General features: G+C 39.4%; 1 protein-coding gene across 1 annotated transcript in view; it reads right to left on the reverse strand.

The window, feature by feature from the left end:
• LOC133577666 (thyroid hormone receptor alpha-B) overlaps positions 1 to 19,293 on the reverse strand; it is a 441,457-nt gene that overhangs the window by 72,030 nt on the left and 350,134 nt on the right. Inside the window, exon 4 of the mRNA XM_061931639.2 lies at positions 7,593 to 7,912. Within this exon, the coding sequence (XP_061787623.1) occupies positions 7,593 to 7,648 (56 nt within the window). The 5' untranslated portion in view covers positions 7,649 to 7,912. The remainder of the gene's footprint in view (positions 1 to 7,592; positions 7,913 to 19,293) is intronic.

Below are 19,293 nucleotides of genomic sequence, written 5' to 3' on the forward strand. Positions count from 1 at the left end.
AGAAAGTACAGGAAGGTAAATAGAAGACAAAACAGGTAAAATTAGGTAAATAAAAGGTAAAAGAAGGTAAATAAATATAAAATAAGATAAACAAAAGATGATTGTGTAAATAAAAGGTAAAAGAAGGTAAATAGACGGTAAAATAAGTGAACAGAAGGTTCATAACAGGTAAACAGAAGGTAAATGAAAGTAAAAAAAAAAAAGGGTAAAAAGTAAAATAACATCAATTAAAGGTAAATAAAAGGTAACAGAAGATAAAAGAAGTTGTGTAGAAGGTAAACAAAAGGTAAATGGAAGGGAAAGGAAGGGAAATACAAAGTAAAAGGGTAAATTAAAGGTAAAATAAGGTAATTACAAGGTAAATTGAAGGTAAAATCTGGTCAATACAAGGTAAATTGAAGGTAAAAACAAGATGAATAAAAGGTAGAAGTAGGTAAAAAGGCACGAAAAGGTAAAATAATTTTGAATAGAATATAAATAAAAAGTAAATAGAATGTAAAAAAAAGTTAAAAAGTTAAATGTAAGGTAAAAGAAGGTGAACAAGGTATAGAAAAGTAAAAATTAGGCAGATAAGAGGTAAATAGAAGGTAAAATAAAGATGAAATAAGGTAAAATAGTAGGTAAGGAAGTAACCAGAAAATGTTTACTTCAACTATTTTCATTATAATACGCATACGCTCTGTTTTCAATAAAATACAGAAATAAAAATACTATTACAAAAAAATGTTGGGGTTTGTTTTTAAACTGTTGCTGCTAAAAATATAATAATGAATTTAAATCAATGTTATGAATTATTGACTTATTTTTCAAAATTCATTATAATACGCATACGATGTTTTCAATAAGCTTCTAGATCAGAGGTGTCCATAACGCCCGCGGCAAAATAATACTATTAAATAAAATAAATAAATAAATAGATAAATAAAATAATACATGTAACAAAATAAAACAAATAAAAATACTATTACGAAAAAACGTTGGGGTTTGTTTTTAAACTGTTGCTGCTAAAAATATAATAATGAATTTGTCATGAATTATTGATCTATTTAATATTCCACTTTTTTAAAAATGTAGGAAAATATTGCATATTTTGTGTTTTTGCCATAAAAACAGGGTTTTATTCATCTAACAAGGCATAAAACATGAAAACAAAACAAACAAAAACTGTATATCAACAGATAGATCTGATGTTGATGTACAGATTTAAGTGTAGAAAAAAATAGTATTTTATGACTAATTTTTAACCTTCTGGGTCCCTGGGACTAAAATTAAGAGGAGCCTTAAAGTTTGAAAAAAAAATTATTGGTTTTGAAAATAAAAAAATATCAACATGTCCTACAGATGCTTTGATATTTCAATGTACGGCCCTTAGTGTAAAAAAAAAAAAAAAAAAATCATAATTTTTATGTATTTCACATTGTTTTAAGAATGTAATGCAATTGTGATGTTTGTGTAAAAGTGCTTTTTTTTTACTGCTATAAAGTTTTCCTGACATGGTAAACAATCCGTAATAAAAGAAAGTGAAGGTGGCCCCTGAGGTAAACAATAACAATAGAGTAAGTGTTTGTCCAAATCATATCATAATGCATGGTGAGATTGACACCGAGGGACAGACAACAGGTCCCAGTCCGCTGCCTGTATTGAGTAGGACAAGCGCTCGGCTCCAGTACAGCCTCACTCACGGCCTAACTTGATCTTCAAGCACCCCGCCCCTACGCCCCCCCGGCGCACAATGGACCCGTGATGTAATCAGTCACACAATCCACAGCCGTGGAGACAAACAACAATGCTCGTTAGCGCTCTGTGACAGGACATCCTCGCGGGAAGGAAAACCTGAAGCTTGTTTACACTTTTAGGAGCCCTCCACAGACCATTAAAACCTCCCCTGGACAGACCTACCAGAACTCCAGTCGTCAATATTCACCATTCATGGTATCGAACCGTGATAAAAAAAATTCCAAGTATTTGAGATCAGTGTGCAACAACATCATTTAAATGTTGTATCAGCTGCCGAGAGGTAACTCTACATTGTAAAAAGGACAGAAGTGCTCGATAACATCCCAGCATATCAAAACAAACAATACGGTAATTAATTATAATCATAAATAACAACAATAGTCAACTATTTTACATTCTAAAAGTTATATGTATACACATACACACATATACAGTATACACATAAATATATACATATAAACACACACACATATGTATATCTGTGTGTATATATGTATATGTAGATATATGTATATAAGTAAATACATGTGTATATATACATATACATACATGTTTGTACACATATGTATATATATAAATATATATATATATATATATATATATATATATATATATATATATATATATATACTGTATGTGTGTGTGTTTATATATATATATATATATATATATATATATACATATATATATATATATATATATATATATATATACATATATATATATATATATATATATATATATATATATATATATATTAGAGATGTGCGGTTTGCGGGCACAACCGCGGAGTCCGCGGATTATCCGCGGATTGGGCGGATGAAATTAAAAAAAATTAGATTTTATCTGCGGGTCGGGTCGGGCGGTTGAAATAAAAAAAAAATCAGATTTTAAATAGATTCAGGCGGGTGGCAGTTAAAACCAATTGGGAAATATATATACATAGTTAAATGTTGTTACCCACATACGAAAAACGAGCAGGCACCTGCTGCATATGCCACAACAGAAGAAAAAAAAAGAAAAGAGATGGACACTTTTACGGAGCGGAGAAGGCCCCCGACGCCTCGCCGGGGTCCGGGACCGAGGCCCCTTCCCCCGAGAGGGCCCCACCGGGAGCCGTAGCTGAGGCGATCCGCGAGAAGGGCCCGACGCACGTCCAGGGTCACCACCGCGCCCACCGCACCGACACCCCGCCTCGTCCGCCTTCGCCGCGGCCGGCGTCACGCGCAGCAGGTAAGCAGGTTACCTGCCCGCCACCCCCGTGGCCGGGGGCTCGTAACAGGGGTCACTCCGCACGCTCCGCCCGCGCAGCTTACCTGCCCGCCACCCCTGTTGCCGGGGGCGCGTAACAGGGGTCACTGCGCGCGCAGTGCGCTCACGAAAGGGGTGGGGCTCACCCTGGTTGATATAGACAGCAGGACGGTGGCCATGGACGTCGGAACCAGCTAAGGAGTGTGTAACAACCCACCTGCCGAATCAACTAGCCCTGAAAATGGATGGCGCTGGAGCGTTGGACCCATATACCCGGCCGTCGCCGGCAGCGAGACGCGCTTGGAGGTGCGCTCAGCGCGGCTCCCATATGATTGCGCACTGGTGTGCGTCTGGGTCGTGACAGCGTGGCACGCGAATGTCTGTGCTGCATTGGATCAGTCTCCTTTCTTTAACAGGCAAAAGCTTTATAACCTCACTAATGCCTTGCATCGTCTATATTAGATATATAACAACGGGCGGTTGCGGGCGGATGGCGGGCGGGTGCGGTTCTGATTGCCTATCCGCGCATCTCTAATATATATATATATATATATATATATATATATATATATATATATATATATATATATATACACACACACACATTCAGTCGTGGTCCCATTTTCAGTAGAGCCATAATAAATTCATAAAAGAACCAAACTTCATGAATGTTTTTTGTGACCAACAAGTATGTGCTCCAATCACTCTATCACAAAAAAATAAGAGTTGTAGAAATGATTGGAAACTCAAGACAGCCATGACATTATGTTCTTTACAAGTGTATGTAAACTTTTGACCACGACTGTATATATGTACACATACACACATATATACACATACATACATATAAAAATACATATATATACACATATATATACACATATGTATATACTGTATATATATATATATATATATATATATATATATATATGTATGTGTGGGAAAAAACTCACAAGACTATTTCATCTCTACAGGCCTGTTTCATGAGGGGGGGTACCCTCAATCATCAGGAGATTTTGATTGAGGGTACCCCCCCTCATGAAACAGGCCTGTAGAGATGAAATAGTCTTGTGATTTTTTTCCCACACATACATATATTGCGCTCTACTACGGTATCGAGCACTATTTTTTGGATAACCTTATTAAGACATATATATATATATATATATATATATATATATATATATATATATATATATATATATATATATATATATATATATACAGTATATATATATATTTATATATGTGTGTGTGTGTATATGTATATGTACATATATGTATATATGTACATACATATGTATATATACACATATGTATATATGTACATACATATGTATATATACACATATAAATAAATAAATGATAAATGGGTTGTACTTGTATAGCGCTTTTCTACCTTCAAGGTACTCAAAGCGCTTTGACACTACTTCCACATTTACCCATTCACACACACATTCACACACTGATGGAGGGAGCTGCCATGCAAGGCGCTAACCAGCACCCATCAGGAGCAAGGGTGAAGTGTCTTGCTCAGGACACAACGGACATGACGAGGTTGGTACTAGGTGGGGATTGAACCAAGGACCCTCGGGTCGCGCACGGCCACTCTTCCACCGCGCCACGCCGCCCCCATATGTACACATATGTATATATATACACACACACACACACAAGTACATATACTGTATGTACACACACACACACATATATATATATGTACATATATACGTACGTATGTATATATGTACATACATATGTATGTATACACACATACATATACTGTTTGTACACACACACACACACACACACACACACACACACACACACACACACGTATATGTACATTTATGTATATATACACGTATATATACACACACACATATATATGAACATACATACATACGTACATATCGTACGTACGTACAAGACACAAATGAATATATATATACACACATACGTGTGTGTGTGTGCGTGTATATATATATATATGTGTATATATAAAAACATATATTTTTATTTTACAATTTTGCAACAATGCGTTCCCCAGATGCTAATATAAATCGGATTTGCCACAGACAGGCTACTGATTAGCATTATCAATATTACATGGCGATTCCAACACCCCCAAAAGTGTCAATGAAAACTACAACTAAGATGGACGTTACAATCAAACAACTGGTGCGTAAAAAGTACACTACTTACAGAATTAACACTTTTTAGGGCGCAACGAAAACGAAAAAAACAAACAAACAAACAAAAAAAAAACACCATAAACTGTACACTACTGCCATGTTTTGGACTTGTGACTGTGATTGCAACTTAGTGTCATACTTGCAAATGAGACTCATAAACGTGATAATAAAGCAAGATGGACAGCAGTCATCATAATCAGCTCATTTTTAAAATGAGATTTTGTTATCAAAATAAGTAATATTTCTTAACAGTCACACATAAAAGTACCTACAACTTGGTATGGGTATCGATTCCCAGGCACCGGGAATGGGTACCGTATGGGTTCAAATGTACAAACCTTGTTTCCATATGAGTTGGGAAATTGTGTTAGATGTAAATATAAACGGAATACAATGATTTGCAAATCATTTTCAACCCATATTCAGTTGAATATGCTACAAAGACAAGATATTTGATGTTCAAACTGATAAACATTTTTTTGTTGTTGCAAATGATCATTAACTTTAGAATTCGATGCCAGCAACACGTGACAAAGACGTTGGGAAAGGTGGCAATAAATACTGATAAAGTTGAGGAATGCTCATCAAACACTTATTTGGAACATCCCACAGGTGAACAGGCAAATTGGGAACAGGTGGGTGCCATGATTGGGTATAAAAGTAGATTCCATGAAATGCTCAGTCATTCACACACAAGGATGGGGCGAGGGTCACCACTTTGTCAACAAATGCGTGAGCAAATTGTTGAACAGTTTAAGAAAAACCTTTCTCAACCAGCTATTGCAAGGAATTTAGGGATTTCACCATCTACGGTCCGTAATATCATCAAAGGGTTCAGAGAATCTGGAGAAATCACTGCACGTAAGCAGCTAAGCCCGTGACCTTCGATCCCTCAGGCTGTACTGCATCAACAAGCGACATCAGTGTGTAAAGGATATCACCACATGTGCTCAGGAACACTTCAGAAACCCACTGTCAGTAACTACAGTTGGTCGCTACATCTGTAAGTGCAAGTTAAAACTCTCCTATGCAAAGCGAAAACCGTTTATCAACAACACCCAGAAACGCCGTCGGCTTCGCTGGGCCTGAGCTCATCTAAGATGGACTGATGCAAAGTGGAAAAGTGTTTGGTGGTCTGACGAGTCCACATTTCAAATTGTTTTTGGAAACTGTGGATGTCGTGTCCTCAGGACCAAAGAGGAAAAGAACCATCCGGATTGTTATAGGCGCAAAGTTGAAAAGCCAGCATCTGTGATGGTATGGGGGTGTATTAGTGCCCAAGGCATGGGTAACTTACACATCTGTGAAGGCGCCATTAATGCTGAAAGGTACATACAGGTTTTGGAGCAACATATGTTGCCATCCAAGCAACGTTACCATGGACGCCCCTGCTTATTTCAGCAAGACAATGCCAAGCCACGTGTTATATCAACGTGGCTTCATAGTAAAAGAGTGCGGGTACTAGACTGGCCTGCCTGTAGTCCAGACCTGTCTCCCATTTAAAATGTGTGGCGCATTATGAAGCCTAAAATAGCACAACGGAGACCCCCGGACTGTTGAACAACTCAAGCTGTACATCAAGCAAGAATGGGAAAGAATTCCACCTGAGAAGCTTCAAAAATGTGTCTCCTCAGTTCCCAAACGTTTACTGAGTGTTGTTAAAAGGAAAGGCCATGTAACACCGTGGTGAACATGCCCTTTCCCAACTACTTTGGCACGTGTTGCAGCCATGAAATTCTAAGTTAATTATTATTTGCAATTAGTTTGAACATCAAATATCTTGTCTTTGTAGTGCATTCAATTGAATATGAGTTGAAAAGGATTTCGTATTCCGTTTATATTTACATCTAACACAATTTCCCAACTCATATGGAAACGGGGTTTGTAAACGGTACCCCTTCCTAACCTTGCGGCTCACCATTAAAAGCTCGGATCTCAGACGACAAAACGTCAGCGGACTGACGGCTTCCTTACACGGAAGTTTGATTGGCAGCTCCCAGGTGTGCAGATCCAAAGATCCTGTCAGGGAGCACCACTGACGACACGCCTTTTCTGTGTGCCGTCAGCCTCAGCCAACGCTAACGCAACGCGCTGCAAGCAGCGTGTGAGCGAGCGGCCGCCGTAAGACGCCGCCGCAAGTTCTAATCATCACAGTGGGCGGGGCAGGAAGTGCCGACAGGAAGTGAGACGGCAATGAAACAAAATGTTCTTGGCAGGAGCGGCGCAGCACACCTTCTTGTTCCAAGGGAGCACACGCTGTACCCTCAGGCCTTTATGGATGCTCAGAACGCTTCGTTACACGACAGCACGCCGTGGCGGACCGGCAGGACCGGCTATACCGGTCCAAACGTATAGCAAACCACCGAAAGGAAACAAAAGCAGGAGAAAGGAAGGCAGAGCGCTACTCACCGTTTCTCCTCGCTCTCTTGTGGGTTAGGGTCTTCCTCCTTGGGCATGTGTTCCATTCACCTTAATTCCATCCAGCAGCCAATCACGAGAGACTGAGGCAAGCCCCGCCCTCGGATGCACGCTTGTCATTCGCCGCTCGGGAGGGGTCAGTTGCCGAAAGATGACAGGGTCCCGGTCCCCGCCGTCTCGGGACGGGGCAAGCGGAGGGGGACCTCCGGAGGGAGCGGGCCCCTCGCGAGCGTCCCCGAGCGCGGCGCCTGGGACGGGGCCTGACGGCTGGCGCGGACCTCACAGGTGTGCAGGAGAGAGAAGGGTCCAGTCTGGAGGACGACAGGAAGCACTCACATGACCACAAGTCCTCTTTGTTTGACGGTGCAGCGAAGTCACAGAGAAAATATACACATTTTATCCTAAGAGATTTGGAAAATAAATATATTTTGTTGTGGGACACTCATAAAGAAATGTAGAAAAGAGAAACATTCTATTGTAGGACACTTCTAAAGACACCAATGTATATATATGTACATTTATACATATTTATGTACACACATATATATATATATACACATAAATATACATACATATACACACATATATACATTAGGGATGTCTGATAATGGCTTTTTGCCGATATCCGATATTCCGATATTGTCCAACTCTTTAATTACCGATACCGATATCAACCGTTGTGGAATTAACACATTATTATGCCTAATTTGGACAACCAGGTATGGTGAAGATAAGGTACTTTTTAAAATTAAAATTAAAATAAAATAAGTTAAATAAATTAAAAACATTTTCTTGAATAAAAAAGAAAGTAAAACAATATAAAAACAGTTACATAGAAACTAGTAATTAATGAAAATGAGTCAAATTAACTGTTAAAGGTTAGTACTATTAGTGGACCACAATCATGTGTGCTTACGGACTGTATCCCTTGCAGACTGTATTGATATATATTGATATATAATGTAGGAACCAGAATATTAATAACAGAAAGAAACAACCCTTTTGGGTGAATGAGTGTAAATGGGGGAGGGAGGTTTTTTGGGTTGGTGCACTAATTGTAAGTGTATCTCGTGTTTTTTATGCTGATTTAATAAAAAAAACAAAAACAAACAAACAAAAACAAAAAACCGATACCGATAAAAAAACCCCGATACCAATAATTTCCGATATTACATTTTAAAGCATTATCTTTTCTAGTACACACATATACCGGTATATACATTAGATTAGATTAGATTTATTGGTCCCCTTGGGGAAATTCATTCATTCATTCATTCATCTAATCTACATACATATACACACATATATATATATACATACATATATGTACATATATATGTGTATATGTATAAAATAGAAACATTTTATTGTAGGACACTTCTAAAGACACCAATGTAAATATATGTACATTTATACATATATATATACATACATATGTACACACATATACACACATCTATACATACATATGTACACACACATATATATATGTACATATATATGTGTATATGTATAAAATAGAAACATTTTATTGTAGGACACTTCTAAAGACACCAATGTAAATATATGTACATTTATACATATATATATACATACATATGTACACACATATACACACATCTATACATACATATGTACACACACATATATATATGTACATATATATGTGTATATGTAGATATATACAGTATGTAGATATGTACAGTATGTACATATATGTACATGTAGATATATATATATACATATATATGTACATATATATGTACATGTAGATATATATATATATATATATATATATATACATATATATGCATATATATATATATATATTCATATATATAAACATATACATTTATATACATACATATATACATATACATATATATATAGATGGTATGTGAATGCTCCCATTAAAATCTCCTGATGATTGAGGGTACCCCCCCTCATGAAACAGGCCTGTAGAGATGAAATAGTCTTGTGATTTTTTTCCCACACATACATATATTGCGCTCTACTACGGTATCGAGCACTATTTTTTTGGATAACCTTATTAGGACATATACTCCGCTCCAAATTGACATTTGTTGAGCACTGTACGACGATCAGAAATGGAAAAATTCAACATCGACTACTCCACGAAGAACATTCCCATACCCGCGCAGAATGACTACAAGCTAAGGCTCATAGAAAAGACGGAACACTTCCTAAGAAGGATGCGGTGGAAAGCACATTTTTTTCCTCCACCCTGAAACAAAAGGAACGCAAAAGAAAACTTACAGATTCAAATCTACCAAGAACCCACCCACAGTTGAGGAACTAAAGGATTTTGAGAACGACATGCTCAAAATGATACAATCAGTCAAATTCAAGCCAATCCGCAACCCACTCCTCACCAAGCTGAAAAATGACAAGGAGCGCATCAAGAAAGTAAACAACCTCATCATAGCTGCCGATAAAATCACAAACTTCTACAGAATGGACATACCAGAACATCGCACCTTACTGGACAGAAGCATCACCAAATCATACAAAAAAGCACAACCCAACACCTTACAGAACATCCACCTGGAAAATAAAAGGATCGCGGCTGAACTGGACATTGAGGACAGGGTGGACGCCACAGCCAACAAGGAAGCCTTCATCACATTGAAGGACCACAAACCCAACTTCGCAAATAACCCAACATGCCGACTAATAAACCCAACTAAATCTGAAATAGGAAAAATCAGCAAAATAATCCTGGACAGAGTCAACACAAAAATCAAGGACAAAACACCACTCAACCAATGGAGAAATACAGCAGCAGTAATCAAATGGTTCAACAACATCCAAGACAAACAACAGCACAACTTTATCTCCTTTGATATCGAAGAATTTTACCCTTCCATCACGCAAGACCTACTGACTCAAGCACTAGACTTCGCCTCAGACTACGACTCAATCACAGGCAACGAAAGAAACATCATCATCCACGCAAAAAACTCCATTCTCATCCACAACAGTACACCATGGCAAAAAAAGAACAATGCAACATTTGACGTCACTATGGGAAGTTTTGACCGAGCAGAAACGTGTGAACTCGTTGGGAGTTTCCTCCTCTCCAAGCTCGCTAGCCTCAATCTGAACCTTGGTATTTACCGTGATGACGGACTGGCAGTGTGTCGCGCCTCGCCAAGGAGCAGCGAGAATACCAAGAAGCGCATATGCCAAATTTTCAAAGAGAACGGCCTACGGATCACGATTGAAGCCAACAAGCAAACCGTCAACTTCCTTGACGTCACTTTCAACCTGAGAAATAACAGCTACCAACCATTCACGAAACCCAACACAACACTCCAATACGTGCACCATGACAGCAACCACCCACCCACCACCACGAAAAGAATACCTACCGGAATTAATAAAAGGCTATCGATGCTGTCATCTAGCAAAGCTGAGTTTGACCAAGCAACCCCCCCGTACCAAAAAGCCCTTGATGAAAGCGGATACAATTTCACCCTCACCTATGAACCCACGCCAGGAAACCAGCCAAAAAAGAACAGAAAACGAAACGACATCATCTGGTACAACCCCCCATACAGCAAAAACGTCTCAACTAACATTGGACACAAATTCCTCAATCTGATTGACAAACACTTTCCCAAAGACAACACCCTAAGAAAAGTATTCAACAAGAACAACATTAAATTGAGCTACAGCTGTATGAACAATATACGACAAATCATCTCAAACCACAACAAAACAATTGCAAATGAGCCGTCGGCCCCCGGACAGAGCGACTCCAAAACCAACAAAGGCTGTAACTGTCGAAAGAAACCTGATTGCCCTCTCAACGGGAGGTGCTTACAAACATCAGTTGTCTACCAATCTAAGGTAATACGCAAGGACATTAACACATCCGACACATATGTAGGATTAACCGAGGGAGAATTCAAAACCAGATGGGACAATCACAAGGCTTCTTTCAGGAACCAAAACTTGCGGAATACCACAGAACTCAGCAAACACATTTGGGACCTCAAAGACAATAATGTTGAATATTCAATAACATGGCAAATTCTTGCATCCAGCACACCTTACAATAGTGGTAATAAAAGATGCAACCTATGCTTGAAAGAGAAACTGTTTATTATTTACCGTCCAGACCTGTCATCCCTCAACAAGCGCAGCGAAATTGTAACAGCATGCCGCCACAGACGGAAACACCTCCTAGGTAACACATGAGCCAATCACCACGCCCCTACGCCTGTACCCACCCACTCTGTGCCCTATATAAACCATGGTATGTGAATGCTCCCATTAAAATCTCCTGATGATTGAGGGTACCCCCCCTCATGAAACAGGCCTGTAGAGATGAAATAGTCTTGTGATTTTTTTCCCACACATACATATATATATATATATATATATATATATATATATATATATATATATATATATATACACATATATATATACATCTCCCGGAAAAGGGTGGAGTGCCATCTCCGGGTTGGGGAGGAGATCTTGCCCCAAGTGGAGGAGTTTAAGTACCTCGGAGTCTTGTTCACGAGTGAGGGAAGAGTGGATCGTGAGATCGACAGGCGGATCGGTGCGGCGTCTTCAGTAATGCGGACGCTGTATCGATCCGTTGTGGTGAAGAAGGAGCTGAGCCGGAAGGCAAAGCTCTCAATTTACCGGTCGATCTACGTTCCCATCCTCACCTATGGTCATGAGCGTTGGGTTATGACCGAAAGGACAAGATCATGGGTACAAGCGGCCGAAATGAGTTTCCTCCGCCGAGTGGCGGGGCTCTCCCTTAGAGATAGGGTGAGAAGGCCTGGGAACGCATCGGGATCCCACGGGAAGAGCTGGACGAAGTGGCTGGGGAGAGGGAAGTCTGGGCTTCCCTGCTTAAGCTGCTGCCCCCGCGACCCGACCGCGGATAAGCGGAAGAAGATGGATGGATGGATGGATATACATTTACACATATATATATATACATATAAGATGAGGTGGCGACATGTCCAGCCCAAATGCAGCTGAGATAGGCTCCAGCACCCCCTGCAACCCCGAAAGGGACAAGCGGTACAAAATGGATGGATATACTTATATAGTTGAGGTTTCTGTGGTTTATACGTTATACAGTGCTCAATACCGGGGTAGAGCGGAATATATGTTAGGTCAGGAAAAAACACAGAGGCTATTTCATCCCTTCAGGGGATTTCAAATCCAAGGAAACCTGCGAAACAGGCTTGTAGGGATGATATAGCCTCTTGTGTTTTTTCTCTCTCACACACACACACACACACACACACACACACACACACACACACACACACACACACACACACACACACACACACACACACACACACACACACACACACACATATATACATATAGATACACATATACATATACAGGTAAAAGCCAGTAAATTAGAATATTTTGAAAAACTTGATTTATTTCAGTAATTGCATTCAAAAGGTGTAACTTGTACATTATATTTATTCATTGCACACAGACTGATGCATTCAAATGTTTATTTCATTTAATTTTGATGATTTGAAGTGGCAGCAAATGAAAATCCAAAATTCCGTGTGTCACAAAATTAGAATATTGTGTAAGGCTAATACAAAAAAGGGATTTTTAGAAATGTTGGCCAACTGAAAAGTATGAAAATGAAAAATATGAGCATGTACAATACTCAATACTTGGTTGGGGCTCCTTTTGCCTCAATTACTGCGTTAATGCGGCGTGGCATGGAGTCGATGAGTTTCTGGCACTGCTCAGGTGTTATGAGAGCCCAGGTTGCTCTGATAGTGGCCTTCAACTCTTCTGCGTTTTAGGGTCTGGCATTCTGCATCTTCCTTTTCACAATACCCCACAGATTTTCTATGGGGCTAAGGTCTGGGGAGTTGGCGGGCCAATTTAGAACAGAAATACCATGGTCCGTAAACCAGGCACGGGTAGATTTTGCGCTGTGTGCAGGCGCCAAGTCCTGTTGGAACTTGAAATCTCCATCTCCATAGAGCAGGTCAGCAGCAGGAAGCATGAAGTGCTCTAAAACTTGCTGGTAGACTGCTGCGTTGACCCTGGATCTCAGGAAACAGAGTGGACCGACACCAGCTGGACTGCTGCTGAGTGGTCCAAAGTCATGTTTTCTGACGAAAGCAAATTTTGCATTTCCTTTGGAAATCGAGGTCCCAGAGTCTGGAGGAAGACAGGAGAGGCACAGGATCCACGTTGCCTGAAGTCTAGTGTAAAGTTTCCACCATCAGTGATGGTTTGGGGTGCCATGTCATCTGCTGGTGTCGGTCCACTCTGTTTCCTGAGATCCAGGGTCAACGCAGCCGTCTACCAGCAAGTTTTAGAGCACTTCATGCTTCCTGCTGCTGACCTGCTCTATGGAGATGGAGATTTCAAGTTCCAACAGGACTTGGCGCCTGCACACAGCGCAAAATCTATCCGTGCCTGGTTTACGGACCATGGTATTTCTGTTCTAAATTGGCCCGCCAACTCCCCTGACCTTAGCCCCATAGAAAATCTGTGGGATATTGTGAAAAGGAAGATGCAGAATGCCAGACCCAAAAACGCAGAAGAGTTGAAGGCCACTATCAGAGCAACCTGGGCTCTCATAACACCTGAGCAGTGCCAGAAACTCATCGACTCCATGCCACGCCGCATTAACGCAGTAATTGAGGCAAAAGGAGCTCCAACCAAGTATTGAGTATTGTACATGCTCATATTTTTCATTTTCATACTTTTCAGTTGGCCAACATTTCTAAAAATCCCTTTTTTGTATTAGCCTTAAGTAATATTCTAATTTTGTGACACACGGAATTTTGGATTTTCATTTGTTGCCACTTCAAATCATCAAAATTAAATGAAATAAACATTTGAATGCATCAGTCTGTGTGCAATGAATAAATATAATGTACAAGTTACACCTTTTGAATGCAATTACTGAAATAAATCAAGTTTTTCAAAATATTCTAATTTACTGGCTTTTACCTGTATATATATAGATAGATAGATGGATAGTACTTTATTGATTCCTTCAGGAGAGTTCCCTCAGGAAAATTTAAATTATATATATATATATCTTTTATGAATTTATTATGGGTCTACTGAAAATGTGAGCAAATCTGCTGGGTCAAAAGTATACATACAGCAATGTTAATATTTGCTTACATGTCCCTTGGCAGGTTTCACTTCAATAAGGCGCTTTTGGTAGCCATCCACAAGCTTCTGCTTGAATTTTTGACCACTCCTCTTGACAAAAGTTGTTGGTTTTCTGACATGGCTCAAATCGGATAAAAAAAACAAAAAAAACCTCTGAAAATTGTTGTGGCTTGTGCAGCCCTTTGAGACACTCGTGATTTAGGGCTAAATAAGTACACATTGATTGATTGAGAATGGCCACCGCGTGTTTTGATTGTTTTTTCCCCCACTATGCGCCCACGTGTGAGGAAGCTGGGCTTGTCCTGAAGCGGCGGCGGGATTCCTTGACCTTAGAAGTGGTCAGGGTGTGGAGCTGAAAGTGTTGTTGCTGCAACAGCGGCGTTCTTGGAACGTGAAGGTTAAGTACTTTTCACATGAGCTTTGAGTGTGTGTGTGTGTGTGTGTGTGTGTGTGTGTGCGTGTGTGTTCTTGTATTTGTACTCTTCTTGAGACAGCAACAAGGAAAAGTATCTTCCATATGAGGACCGGTGAACAAGTCAGGACCGAAATCATGGTCCCAATACGGAAAACCATCGCAACTAATAGAGAATGTCTCATTTGCACCCCTGGTGGTCAAAATGAGGGTGGTCCCAAAAAAGAGGGATTTTTCAAATTGACTGTGTGTCGGTTTAAAAGTGCTCCCCATCTGGTCAACATATGAAATAACAAGTGTGTGTACAAATTTGAAGTGCTCCCCCTCTGGCCAACACATGTAATAAGCGTGTGTAAGGAATTGAAATGGCACTCCTTTGGCCAAAATTAATTTAAAAAATAAATAAATATGTATATAGAGACATACTGTAATAACTTTTAGTAAATAATGAATATTAAAAACCAATTACAAACGATTCCTGGGCGCGGCCACCGGTGCTGCCCACTGCTCCCCTCACCTCCCAGGGGGTGATCAAGGGTGATGGGTCAAATGCAGAGAATAATTTCGCCACACCTAGTTTGTGTGTCACAATCATTGGAACTTTACAAACACAACATTTAAATTTTTTTTTTACTAAAAGCAGTCTTTTTCTCACTTTTTTCTTATAAAATTGGGAACAATTTCTCATATTCTTTCTGTTTCTGTAATATTTTTTCGTAAAATTATTACTTTTTAATGCAAAATGTTGACATTTGTCATATAAAATTCTGACTTTTATCACAATATTGCCCTTTTTTTTGGTTTTTCTTATAAAATAGAGTCATTTTTTGAGTAAAATGATGACTTTTGTCATAATTTTGCCAAGTGAATTTCCGATTATTATTATAATTTTGCCAAAATTGGAAAGTTTTCTTATAAAATTGTGACTTTTGTCGAGTAAAATGACGACTCTTTTCTCAAAACTGCCAAAACGTTAAGCTTTTTCTTGTAAAATTGCGACCGTTATTGAGTAAAATTCTTTCTTTCTTTAGTTTATTTGGAACATGAACACACTTACAGCATAATACATCACACAATTTCATATCATTTCATTTTACATCATGCCCGAAAAGGAGTAGGAAGAAGCAAAGCTTATTTAATCCTACCCCTTTCCCACTTCAGAGCGTTTACAAATATATAGAATCATTTACTGACCTTTTTATATAATAAAATAACATCTATGAATCAGTTTTGTAATATTTAATTAATTAATTCAGTCATTGTTAACATACTGAGATGAAGAATATCTTATTTCCAATAAGGTTGGAAATATTTCTCATAATTCTTCTTCTTTGTACTTTGTAAGCACTATTATTTTGAACAACCTCTTGAACTGGATCATATCAGTACAATTTTTAACTTCTTTACTTAATCCATTCCATCATTTAATTCCACATACTGATATGCTAAAAGTTATAAGTGTTGTACGTGCATATAAATGTTTTAAATTATTTTTTCCTCTAAGGTTATATTTCTCCTCTTTAGTTGAGAAGAATTGCTGTACATTCTTTGGTAGCCGGTTATAGTTTGCTTTGTACATCATTTTAGCTGTTTGCAATTTTACCAAATCACAGAAATTTAATATTTTTGACTCAATAAATAAAGGGTTTGTATGTTCTCTATATCTAATTCCAACTTTTATCATAATGTTGCACAAATGTTCAGTTTTCCTTGTAAAACTTTGACTTGCGTCGAGTAAAATGACGACTTTTTATTATAACTGCCAAAATTCAAACTTTTTCTTGTAAAATTCTGACCTTTTTCTTGTGAAATTCCAACTCACTTTTCACAACAAGCTTTTTTATATTTGTGTAATAGTGTGATGTTGTTGCGCTATATTATGAACTAGACAGGGTGTTATATTTATTTTGAAGTAACGCTTTTATTTTGAAGAACCGGATGTCCGGTGCGGGAAGTGTCTTTGCTGTTTTTGCGATTGCTTTACTTCCTCTTCCTTCGGACTTTTGAATGAGAAGGTAATAGTTCTTCACTGCTCCGTGTTTCTTCATATTGTAAATATTCTTCCTAAACGTTCCTAGATACTTGAAAAGTTAACCCAATATTGTTGTGGGTACAAGTGATGTGTGGTTTTGAGTCATTTTTATGCACAATTTCGTTCATTTAGACCAGGGGTCGGCAACCTTTACCAGTCAAAGAGCCATTTTGACCAGTTTCACAAATTATAGAAAACAATGGGAGCCGCAAATGTTTTTTGAAATTTTAAATGAAATAACACTGCATACAATTTTTTTGTTGTTGCTTTGTGCTATGTATAAACCAGGGGTTTCAGACACGCTGCCCACACTTTTATGTGGAATTTGAAAGCTGGTGCGGCACGCGGGTTTTAGATGATTGGCGCTTGTCAGCGTCATGCGATGCGTGCCGTGATAGTACAGCATATAGCACCAACTACAGCAAGCGTGCCTGATCAGCCACACGTTGTATGGGGCTACCGCTTGCTCACATAGGTGACAGCAAGGCATACTTGGTCAAGAACCACACAGGTCACACTGACGGTGGTGGTATAAAAAAAAAAACTTTAACACTCTTACTAATAATGCGCCACACTGTGAACCCACACCAAACAAGAATGACAAACACATTTCGGGAGAACATCTGCACCGTAACACAACATAAACACAACAGGACAAATACCCAGAATCCCATGCAGCCCTAACTCTTCCGGGATACATTATACACCCCCCCCCCCCCCCCCCACCTCAACCGACGCACAGAGAGAGAGGGGGGGTTTGATGTGTGAGGGAGCAGGGTTGGGGTGGGGGCGGGGTTTGGTGGTAGCAGGGGTGTATAATGTAGCCCGGAAGAGTCAGGGCTGCATGGGATTCTGGGTGTTTGTTCTGTTGTGTTTATGTTGTGTTAAGGTGCAGATGTTCTCCCGAAATGTGTTTGTCATTCTTGTTTGGTTTTGGTTCAAAGTGTGGCGCATTATTAGTGTCATGACTTGGTCCTGGGGTTTAGTTTTTCTGGGATGCAACGGAAAGTTGGCTCGGGCGAGACGGGAATTTAAGTACATTTTTATTTAAAGACTATAACTACAAAAAAAAGGAAGTAAACAAAAGGCGCGCACAATGGCGGAGAACAAACTATGAAACCAAAAAGACTATAAACATGGAACAAAAACTTACTTGGCTTGGACAAAAATAGTAGCATGAAGGATGGACATGGAAAGAAGTGTCAGGAATGGACAGAGCATAAATGTGAGGGTGTCACCAGAAAGACAAACTGAAAAACACTGAACTTAAATACTACAGACATGATTAACGAAAACAGGTGCGTGACTCAAAACGTGAAACAGGTGCGTGACGTGACAGGTGAAAACTAATGGGTTGCTATGGTGACAATCAAGAGTGCACAATGAGTCCAAACGTGGAACAGGTGAAACTAATGGGGTAATCATGGAAACAAGACAAGGGAGTGAAAAGACAGAAACTAAAGAGTCCTATAACTAAACAAAACCTGACTTAAAACAAAACATGATTACACAGACATGACAATTAGTAAGAGTGTTAAAGTTGTTTTATATGACCACCGTCAGTGTAACCTGTGTGGCTGTTGACCAAGTATGCCTTGCTGTCACGTACGTGTGCAAGCAGAAGATGTATACTATATAACAAGTGTTGGGCTGGCACGCTGTTCATTCAGTTTGTAAAGGGTGCCAAATGTTATACCATCATGGCACGCCCTCATTATAGCCATTAGGGTGAAAATCGGTGAATATTAATCCCGGGAGTTTTCTGCGAGAGGCACTGAAATCCGGAAGTCTCACGGGAAAATTGGGGGGTTCAACAAGTAAGCTGCTGAGCCGCATCAGAGTGATCAAAGAGCCGCATGCGGCTCCGGAGCCGCGGGTTGCCGACCCCTGATTTAGACGTAGAGCGTCGACTGTGTGAATTGCATACCTGCCAACTTTTGAAATCAGAAAAACCTAGTAGCCAGGGTCCAGGGGCCGCAGGCCCCGGTAGGTCCAGGACAAAGTCCTGGTGGGGGGTTCAGGCTTCGCCCCCCGACGCAAAAATGATTATTAGCATTCAGACAGGTTAAAATGTTGCTAAA

The sequence above is a fragment of the Nerophis lumbriciformis genome, linkage group LG39 (genome assembly GCF_033978685.3).
Source record: "Nerophis lumbriciformis linkage group LG39, RoL_Nlum_v2.1, whole genome shotgun sequence".
In the NCBI taxonomy this organism is placed as follows: domain Eukaryota; kingdom Metazoa; phylum Chordata; class Actinopteri; order Syngnathiformes; family Syngnathidae; genus Nerophis; species Nerophis lumbriciformis.